This window comes from Phaenicophaeus curvirostris, chromosome 5, assembly GCF_032191515.1.
Source record: "Phaenicophaeus curvirostris isolate KB17595 chromosome 5, BPBGC_Pcur_1.0, whole genome shotgun sequence".
Taxonomy (NCBI): Eukaryota; Metazoa; Chordata; class Aves; order Cuculiformes; family Cuculidae; genus Phaenicophaeus; species Phaenicophaeus curvirostris.
The window spans coordinates 3,804,690-3,815,437 of record NC_091396.1 but is presented as its reverse complement, the minus strand read 5'-3'; the positions used below and the strand labels follow the sequence as shown (position 1 = coordinate 3,815,437).

Here is a 10,748-nt window from a genome sequence, read left to right as displayed (position 1 = left end):
AAGGATCCCTGAGGAGGACACCCATCCCTCTGGACAAACCCCACCCTAGACAGGGATCAGAGAGGGGACCCAGTTGCTATCTCGCCAACTTATAGAGCTTATAAAAGAGCTTATAAAAGAGGTTTGTTCAACGAAAGCTCCACCATGTTCCTCGCAGATAAGCTCTCAAACTTGCCAAGGGACTGTCAGGCAGAGCTGCATGGCTGGACATTTCTTCTAAAGTTTTTTAACAAGATCCCCACAAGGTTGGGGTCTTTCCTCTCTCCAATGGATGCTCATCCTGCAGGTGGTACTCCCTTTCTTCTCACAAGCACCCTTAACCTCAATGGCATTAAACAGCTGTATTGGCCTCAGCTACCATTACAAACACTTTCTTGAAGGCACTGGAAGCAAACAGATGTAGCTGCGAAGATAATGAAAAAGTATGTAAATAGTAGCTCCCCAGAAACCACAGAGTTTTACCAAGTGGCTTTGACACTTGCCAAATACCTTTAAGCTGATAAAGATCTGATTTGTACTTCAGAGGTAACCTGATTAGCAACCAATTTGAATCTGGAATATGTTAATTGGTACAAACATCACTAAATCACTTTCTTTTACCTGTATAAAGTAGTGTGAATGAACGATTGCAGAGGTCAACACACCCTAGAGAGCCATACAAAATGAGTACTTCTATATCTACCCACAATAAAATAGTAGAGTAGAGATAAAATGCAATTGCATGTACACACACAGAATGACACTAGAAGGTACCCAAGGTCAATCCAGTACTCAGAATTTAATAAAAACTTAATCAAACCTGCCCCTACAACTAAAATCTGATCACGCACTATTTTTTTTTTCAAGGAGTCCTGCCTCGTTCAGTGCCCAGTGCAAACAGGGTTCACTAAATGAGCACTCATGCCTAGTTTTATTTTGCTCAGCTGCAAGCCATACAGCTTACTGATCCCACACTCTTGCTGACTCAGTGTCTGTGTGTCTCACAAATTTTAATATGTTAATGGCTGTATTTTGAACAGTATTTAATGACAGCTTGGAAACAGGGAGCTGAAGCACAGAGATATTACATCCAAAAGGTGCAGTAATGTAAACTGCCCAGATCGAAATCTTCCTGGTATTATACTTCATAACACTTGTCATTATTCATCATTTATATCCACAGCATAGCTGCAGATGAGCTAAGTTTTAGGCGCTCACTGTCTTCACCAGGTTTCATGGTGTCATGTTGGGCGTTCAGAAAGAAAGGGTTGGACCACTTGTTGCATGATACTGCTGGCATCACAAGTTATCTGGTGGCAGAGGTGACACTAACATCTTCTTTGCAATATGGTACTGAACTATTTTCTCCTGAAATACCTTCCAGTCACTACACGATTTCTGTCTCCATAATAAACCATACAGGGAACCTGTTAACAGCTGTCTTTTTCATTTTACTTCCTTGCTTCACTCCCCACACAGGATCATTCAGGTCGCAGGTCTGTTAGCAGCAGGAGACTTTGATAAGGCATAGTTCTCAAGAATCAGTTTGTCTTTAGCGTGGACAAGACATATCTTCTAATATCATGCTCAAAAGAGATTGCACCATTTTTTGACGTGCTTGCTAGAAGAAAAAACGAATCATCCTCAGTTTTCAGGAACAGTTGTTTGAATGTTATACATTTTTAAGTACCTACAAATAGTCTTAAAAAGAAAAAAGCAGTAGGACTGTTCTATGCACAGCACCAACTATCTTCTTTTTAAAGTATAATGAAACTTAACATATAAGAAATTGTCATTGTTTTATATGAAGCAGTTGTGTGCCTTAAGTGATGACGGTGGACATTTCTTGGCACGATATTAAGCTTTTATTTTCAAGTGATCAATTTTTAAAACAAATGCTTCAGGGTAGTATTTCTCATTTGAAGTTTGTAAATCATGAGCAATGCACAGGAGACTGAAATCATACTGTGCCTCCACTTTGCATGTTGTATTGCCTGAAAGCAGCTAGGTTCTACAGTTTTGCACTAACCCACCCATGTTCAGATTAATTGGTAGAAGAAGAAGAGCTGGGGTGGGTTTATTTCTGGGTTCTTTTTAGTTTCAGACTGGATTTTCTACATTAAAAATCTGCTCTCATCTGTGCTTGGCAAACAACTATATGTCATATACAGGGAGCTGCAGGTTTGTGGGGAATTCCTTTTAACTTTGTTGCTGAAGTGCTTGCCAGCCTTTATCAAAAGACTCCTCACCCTTTAACAGACTCTCTTTAATTGGCCACTTGCATGGTCAGTTAATATACTGAGGTGGAAACCAAGTGGTAAAGTGTGAACAACTGAATCTGGCACTATAAACTCAGTGACCGCTCTGAAACCTGTAGCTATTTATATACAAGGCAGTGTTTTGTCATGCTGATTTTTATTAGCACAGATTAGATACAGACAACTTGATAGATGTCACAGATGAGTCAGAAGATGTTAAGCACGGACCATTTAAAACATGCGAGTCTGTAAATGAGTAATGGGGCTTGGAGCCTCATCTTTGCCCTCCCCCTGGCAAGCAGGGGCACAGCGCAGAGCCAGGCTGGCACTGCTCCTTCTTATCCTACAGGACAGGCTGGACCACCACTGGTTGTGGAAATATTCCTGGCTTATGGAAGGGGTTAATCCATCATCAGGAAAGGTTTTGCATTGTTCTGTGCAGATAAATGTTTGGTAGAGGATGGCAGGAGCACAGAGCATGACTGGAGTTTGGCGATGCTCTCAATGATCTCAAAATCTTCACAATACCTGGTGTATCATGGCCTTTTTTTGGGGGGTGGTGGTGGTAAATTGTTTTTCACCTTTAATTCGTTCTTTTTACCATCTCTAAAGGCAATGTGAGGAAAGCTGGCTTAGCAATGAGCAGAAATGGGTGATGCCAGAAGAGGAAGAAGGTTTCTCTAGAGTTCTCTGTGACATCTCAAGCTGCTCGTCTGTGGTTGTGTGGGTAGGACCACATATGCACCACCAGTACTCTAGGCGCTACGAACCTGCAAAGCTACTACTCTGAAATTTCACCTTCCTAAGAGCCAAGTCTTAGAATTTATCTCGAGTCTTGAAATTGTCTCCCCGAGGCTGAAACAAATTTTTGTCCCTGGCCATTGTTTTTGTTGTAATTCTTGAAGACCTGACAGTCATAATTTCATGTTTGTTCTTTTTTTACAAGAACTGTAAACAAAAAAGTTAATTATGAAAAATGCTTATATATGTCTAGTCGCCTATTTATTCTGGCTATATTTAGCAGAGTGTCAAATATGCTGCAGCTATACTTGTCAAATGAAAAAAAACCCCCACCTGTGCTACATATTTATAGAGTCTTTACAATTTTAGAGAGAAATTCCTCTTGCTTAGGGTGACGGTACTGGACATTCACAGCTTATCTATTGCCTTTCCCTTTCTAGGAACATGGAAAAGAGCATCACTCGGCAGGAAATGAAGTGAAGAAGCCTGGATCTTGGGGTCTGGCTTTCTCTTTTGTATGGTCCTTAGCGGGTTAAACTCTGCTTGCATCAAGGTGTGTAAGATATGTCATTCCTATTACATATTCTTCCCTAATCCTTGGAAGGGGATAAAGCTGAAAGTACATAGATTTGACATAAAGCATGTATAAGTGTGTATGCATGAATATTTTTAAATAAAAGTTGTAACAAAAGAATCTTGGCAGAAGATATGCTACAGAGCATTGCAGATTTCTATGCGCTTGCATGAGTTTAATCACTAATTGTAAAATAAAATCTCAAATCAAACAGATAATCCTACAGTCTTCTTCTTCGATGTAGTCCTACTGCACAGAGAGAGAGTGGCACTCATTAAAGCCAAGAAAAAGGCAGTCAGATTTCATTTGTAACATTCACATCCAGCAACATAAACTCCGAAGCGGTCTCTCATCGTCGACATCAGATGCTGCACAAAAAGCTGCCGTTATTAATAACCACTCAAATAATACAAGTAAGAACACTAGCGTGTGGCAGATGCAAGCACGCGGATCTATTACCGAGCTCATGAAGCTGGGCTTTGCTGGACAATTTCCAACTTTGGCAGGGGGAACTTTAGCTGAGTAAGAAATCCAGGCTGTCATTCGTGAAGTAGCTGGCATAGGTGCAAAGACTCTCTGGTCTTTGGGAAAGTGAAATAGCACTTTTTTTTTTTGTCTTTTGTTGCAGGACGCATTCCTTTCTAAAGAGTTAAAATCAATACCAAGGTGCCATACGTTGTAAACATTTATCATTTATTACGCGTTTAAGTGTGCACAGCACATACACCACAGTCTTGAACAGCACCTGTATAAAACTACAGACAGATTCTGGTAAATGGTGAAAGCTCATACCATGTAACATTGTTGTCAAGGTTTAATCACTATCTTTTAAAGTTAACAACAACTACCTCTGAACATATCTTGTGTGAGGCCATCGGCTGTGGAATCAATGGAGTGAAAAATGACAAAGAAGAACCATTCCCAGAGAAAATCTTTGAGAGCTGATTTTGCTATCTGGAACAAAATCATCTGTTGTCAGAGGTAGCAGTGATAATTACACAATGATCACTCACATATTGAAAACAGAAAATACAGAAATCCTCTGAATTCCAGAAAAAAAAATCTAAAAATCCTTAGGCCTGACTTTTCCCAGGAGCTCTCTCTTGATTTGCCCTCCTTTTTGTTAATTGTTATTTTTGCTTTGGCAGCAGCTGGCTTAAGTTCTGGTCCTGGTCTGCTCTGGTCTTACTGAACTTTGGTGAGTAGATTCTGTCTTCAAGGTCATGTGTAAATAGAGGATACTGGCAAGTCTATACCATTATAAAGAAACAAAGGCTTTTGTCTAGGAATGTCAAGAGAGAGTGAAAAACAGCTGAATTCTGATTTGTATGTAGTTAGAAAAAAATAGTTTAGATTGGAAGATGATTTGTGAACATCCTCTAGAGTCATCAAACATAGTGGTTAGTCCTGGTTCCTGCTTAACGTATTGATGCCCCGAGGATGATGTATTTAAAGGAAAGAAAGAAGGAAAGGAAGGAAGAAGGAAAAGAAGGAAGGGAGGGAGAAGGAAAAATGCATCTTTTTAGTGATTTCTCCATGATCAAACCTGTCTTTTCCTTCATCACATTAGAGACATGAGTTACACTTGCAAAATATATAAAGAAAAATATAGGGTTACTTGATGACGGTATAGTACTGCGGCCTGACAGCTGTCTGCAAATATTTTCACCATGATTATCCTTACTAAAAGTAAACCACTGGGTAAAGATAGCTCAAACGTGACAAGGCTCAAATAGGATGCAACCGACTCTATCCTGAATACTTTTGGCTACATATGGAAAAAAAGAGAGATTTGGGATGACGATTGTTCCCCCAAGCCCTCTTCCAGAACTGTAAGACTAAGCAGAAAAGCGTGTACCTTCCTTCCATGCAGATTTTGTTAGGAGACTGGCTTTGAGAGTTAGTGAGGTAGAAATTAATCAACTTTGTCAGGGAATGAGAAAGAAAAAAGCAGCATATTTCTCCTTCCAAATACTGCAGCAAAAATAATAAATAGTACAAAACAACCTCGATTCATTGCAATCAATCTAAATTCTCCCTGTGGAGCTTGTGTTTTCTAAAAACCAGCAAATTCTTTTGCCTTTTAAAAACTTATGAGTACTATAGAGTTTTGAAAACTTTGAAAAATGAATGTAGTCTCCAAATGTGAAAGGGAATTTGGTTTGAATAAAGTATATCTAATTGCTTCACGGTAGCGTGTTTCACAGTGCGCTTGTTGGGGCATAGACAGACACATTTTTTTAGCCTAATGCCAAGGAATCGTATCAAATATAAGCTTCCATTAAGGACCACAAAAGATCGTACGGTCCTGTTTATCTAAACAGAAAAGAAAAACCCCAAACCAACCCTGCAGAGTTTATATAGGTGTTTAAGCCTCTCTGCTGCCTGGCAGCTCTGCGAAGACTGACTGCAGGGAAGTTCAAAGTTCAGCACTGGCAGATCTAAAAACAGATTTGTGGGGTAGTTCTTCAGCACTGTGCTTTCTATACTGAGGTAAACTGATACTGTTCCAATTAAATAGCAACGCCGCACAAAGGAGGTCAAGCATTGTGTGTGGCTCCATGCTGGCACCTAACCCAGGCACCTCTGCCACCTCTCCTTCTCCGTGGCCAAGAGCTTCTTTGGGAGTCAAGGGGGTTTGGAAATCACGCAGAGGAGAGCAAAGCCATCATAACAAACAAACAAACAAACAAACACGTGTACAACGACGGACGCTGTAAAACACACAAACAGTGCAAAACATTGTAATACGGGAATAGAATTTCACCTGGTTTAGGATATGGAGTAGCAGCACACCTGTGATAACTTAGATACGTATTAAAAACCCACAAAGCAGAAGTCTTCTACTGTTGCACCATGAAATGAAATACCTTGGGTTGGAGGTTTGTTTTGTTTTCAGAACTTAAAAAAAAAAAAATATCAGAACTATAAATAAATTTTGTGGCAATATATACAGATTTAAATAATTAACTTAAATATCTTACACCTACTCTTGCATAAAACTCTCCAGTAAAAGTGCACCACGTTTCTTTTCCCCAAACATGTTCTGTGTCTTCCCCTGTGCTGAGGTAGGTCAGAAGGGAAATGTCTCAGATTCTAGGAAGAAAATGTGTCACTGTCATTGTGGGAGATACTTTATTGCCTTTCTTTGTTCTTCCATTTTTGCTCAGGGCTATGTACATCCCGGGATAAATCCTGGATTCATAAGCATTGTAGTTGTTTGGCAGGAGAATCTCTTTGAATTTGCACTCGTCATTGAAATGGGTCTGAAATGAAAAGGAGAGAATGAGAGTGAAGGAATTTTAAACATCAGGTGTGGAAATATTCTTGCAACCAGGTGTAGAAGGTGTGCTGCTGGGAAAAGGTGCAGCTGACTCCCCCCCTCTTAATAATCTTTTGAAGTGGTCGCCCAAATGAAGCTTCAAACAGGACTCAGAGGATCATTAAGGATGTTGTGTCCAGGCCAGGCATGTACACCTAAAAGTGGGAAGGACATCCAGAGCTATGTCTGCACTCTTGAGGGAGGGAAGCACGTTATAAGAGAGCTCATTTCTGCTGCCCTGCTCATCTAATTGCTCAGTGGTTGTCTTACCGGCAATAAATTGCCTGAGAGGCTTCAGAAAAATCTGAATGCTAGTACTTCGTTATGCCACTTGAGGAGAAAGAGATATTCCAAAGACACTCAGTGTGGACAGTATTTTCTGCTTTTTTAGTTCTAAAATCGAGGGAAAGTTTTGGGTAACTCGCGTTAATGGATCAGGAAAACAGAGTTAACAAAAGGCACCCTTCCAGTGAATAGGTTTCATTCCCAAGTAAGTACAAAGAGGGTCAGGTGTTACAAGTGTGTTATCTGGAGAGTAACAAATGAACTCATCTCTTATTATTGGGTAAAAGCCTAGGGGTTTGTAGGAGAGGTCTCAGCTTGCCAAGATGAGTGCTGCACTGGGAATTACTTTATCCAGGACTCCAAAACATCATCCTTCCTACGAAATGGTGCAAAGGGAGCTCTTGCACTGATTCTGCCTGGCTTTTATATGTCAAAATCCACCATAACAGGACTGATTCAAGACATTAATTGACAATATTCAAGAAGCACTTTGGTAATGGTCTCAGATACATGGTGAGAATTTTGGGATTGTCCCATGCAGGGACAGGTGTTGGACTCTATGATCCCTGTGGGTCCTTTCCAACTCAGGACATTCTATGATTCTACAATGCCCCAGAAAATACTGGATGCCTCATATCTTCATCTGAAAATGCCCTAGTTAACTGTCACATAGTTTGATGATTTGTCAGCCCAAGATTCTTCAAAACATGCTTGAGAAACATGACATAGGGCCAGGAACATGGGTTTGTAATTGTGCTGATTGCAGTAACTTATACAGAGGTGAACTCAAAAACAGGAAAATAGGTTAAGATGAGCAATGATGTGCACTGTTGTCCATCTCAAGTATATTTTATAAGATACCTCTATCTTTTCCAAAAATTCAAAGTATCGTCTCCTAATAGGTCTGCCTTCTTACAAACAGGAGTCCAAACACTGAGGATGCTGAACTGTCATGGGACAGACTCTCCGATCAAAGAGTGATCAATACGTATGTGACATGCACTGATTCAACTCATTGTAAAGGATCATTTTGGAGGGCCTGGCTGATTACAAGTCCCAGTGCACTCTGAGAGATGAAATGAGTGATTGCTATAGCTATTTAAGGCTGTTTGGACTTCAGAAAAATATAGACTGAGTCTAGTTTGAGTTCTTGCCACACAGATGATGACTCTTGGTCTGTCTGGTAGGTGAGATGGGTGGCCATGGTTGGGCGACTGTAGCTTTTATGGGGAAATGAAGGAAGTGTAGTGCAAAAGAATGGGTTTTACTCCAAAATCTCAGTGAGCGCCATTCATGGGCAGCACACCCGCTGGCAAGTTGGTAAGGGCTGGTCTGTGTTTCTTTCCTCTGGATGGCAAGGATGAGCCTTAGGCAGCTTCTAGCACCATGCACACCTCTCTACCCAGATAACCATGGTCCCCTCCCCAGACACACAATTGGTGGCTACTTACAGATCCGTAGAGTTTGCCTTTGCTATTCATGGCCATGAAGAGTCCACTTCTCACACCAAATATGCTCACCACTCCTCTTTCCACGGGGGAGATTTCCAGCAGACCTACAGAGGAGACAGGAATCAGGGGGACAAAGGGCTGTGCCCTGAAGTGGCGTGGTGTCAGTGCTGCCCTCACTCAAAGGCTCCTGTCCCCAGTGTTGTGTGGCACCCCATGCCCCACCCATGCTGTGGGTGGCCTCAGAACCCCAGCCTCACCCTCCACATGCCTATGTCCCGCGTTAGGACATCTCTTCTTTTAGCTAATTATCTATTTTTACTTCGCCCCTAGACATCCTCCTGTGAAACCCAGGTTAAAATAAGCCAGAGTGTGCTTGGGGCGAACGAAACATCTGTCATCACGCAGCTTATATCCCCCCCCTTCCCTCAGCATCTTATTGTTTCAGTTGGATATCCCAGTCGTGGGGCCATGGGGTTAAGCCCCCAGCGGATGCTTTCCAAGTTTGAGGGGAGAGCTGGACCACAGCTAAGCTTTCCCCATCCGTTGCTCAGAGTGGGTCGAGACAACCTGATTCCTGCTGGCGGGGACACCAGAAGGATCTAGGAGCACCCGGTGAGCTCCATCACCACTGGGTACCCGTGGTCCTTGGGGGATCTGAGGCAGGCAGCACCTCGGTGCTGTAAGTGGGTGGATTTTTTAGGGGAGTAAGAGGTCTAGCGGTCACCCACCATCCCTTTAGCTCATACCACTCTCTCTGGGGCAGGTGAGATGCTCCGAGACCGCGGAACCTCCGGTTCCGCGGTCTCGGAGCATCTCACCTGCCCCAGAGCATCTCACCTGCCCCAGAGGAGGGATGCTGGCTGGCTTACTGTATCGATTTTCGCTGTGGATCCCTTCGATGCGGCCGTCGGGCAGGACTTGGATGTGGAAACCGATTCCCACGTTGCAGTAGAGGCGCCGCAAGCGCTTGATGCCCAGGAGGTAGTCGGTGTCGCGCTCGGCGGGGAGGCGAGCGACGGAGCGAGCGAAAAGAGCCGCATCCCAGCGGCGCTGCCGGATCCCCGACGGGAGGCGGTTCGGGGGGGACCTGCCGCGGACGGTCCCCGGCCACAGGAGCCCCAAAAGCAAAGCTGGGAGCAGCGCCGAGGGGAGAGGCATCCCGGCTTAGAGGCTCGTCGCCACGGCGGCTCCGAAAAGACGCTCGCCCCCCAGCTCCTGCTTTATACCGAGGTCAAAAAGGAGGGGGGGGGGGTGGAGGGAGGGGAGGGGGGGAAAAAAAGTAAACCAACAAAAAAAAAAAAACCCAACAAAACAAAACAAACCCGAAAAAAGCGACGCGGGAGGGAGGGAGCCCCGTGCTCAGTCCCCCGAGGATCTGCGGTTTCCCTGGGCTGGCTTCATGGAGAGCAAATCCCAGGAGCAAGAGCTTCTGAACTTGATCTCAACTCCAGGAGTCTTGTCTGAAGTGCTGATCTTCTTCTAGAGCTGCTCAGCCATAGCGCTTTAGCCCTAGCCACGATATTTATACATCCATGTGCGTTGGTACCTATTACATCACCGCCTACCGCTGTCTGCTGCACCCTCCGCTTTAGCTCAAAGTCAAATTATCACCCTTAGATGCTTAACAAGTCCGAAGCATCTTGAAGGGAAAAGCTGAGCCCCACTGGTGCTAAACAAGAGGGACAGCACAAACTTTTAAAAATAAAGGTCACCTCTTGCATTCATTGCAGCAGCTTCCTTCTCTTTCTTCTTTCTTTCTCTTCCTTTCTTTCTTTCTTTTCCTTACTTTCTCTCTCTTCTTCCTCTCTCCTCCTATTTCTTTTTCTTTCTTCTTCCTTCCTTCATCTTTCTTTCTTTCTTTCTTTCTTTCTTTCTTTCTTTCTTTCTTTCTTTCTTTCTTTCTTTCTTTCTTTCTTTCTTTCTTTCTTTCTTTCTTTCTTTCTTTCTTTCTTTCTTTCTTTCTTTCTTTCTTTCTTTCTTCCTTCCTTCCTTCCTTCCTTCCTTCCTTCCTTCCTTCCTTCCTTCCTTCCTTCCTTCCTTCCTTCCTTCTTTTCTTCTTTCCTACTTTATTTCCTTCTTTCCTTCTTCCTTCCTTCCTTCCTGGTTTTGTTTTTTTCTTTCTCCTTGTTTCTCTCTGT

The 10,748-nt window shown here is 42.9% G+C and overlaps 1 protein-coding gene across 1 annotated transcript; it reads right to left on the bottom strand.

The window, feature by feature from the left end:
- Nucleotides 1-6,544: 6,544 nt before the first annotated feature.
- FGF4 (fibroblast growth factor 4) lies at nucleotides 6,545-9,768 on the bottom strand. Its single transcript, XM_069857420.1, has 3 exons — nucleotides 9,480-9,768; nucleotides 8,611-8,714; nucleotides 6,545-6,818 (listed from the first exon to the last, which is right to left on the bottom strand). The coding sequence occupies exons 1-3, from the start codon at nucleotides 9,766-9,768 to the stop codon at nucleotides 6,642-6,644; spliced, it is 570 nt and encodes a 189-aa protein (XP_069713521.1). The 3' UTR covers nucleotides 6,545-6,641.
- Between the last annotated feature and the right edge of the window lie 980 nt (nucleotides 9,769-10,748).

Bases quoted from the DNA above. Each gene is read 5' to 3' on its own strand.
- FGF4 (XM_069857420.1), bottom strand. From the start codon at position 9,768: ATGCCTCTCCCCTCGGCGCTGCTCCCAGCTTTGCTTTTGGGGCTCCTG. The intron at 8,715-9,479 runs GTAAGCCAGCCA...TCTCCTCTGTAG, and splicing joins CCACAGCGAAAATCGATACA to GTCTGCTGGAAATCTCCCCC. The intron at 6,819-8,610 runs GTAAGTAGCCAC...TTTTCATTTCAG, and splicing joins AAGGCAAACTCTACGGATCT to ACCCATTTCAATGACGAGTG.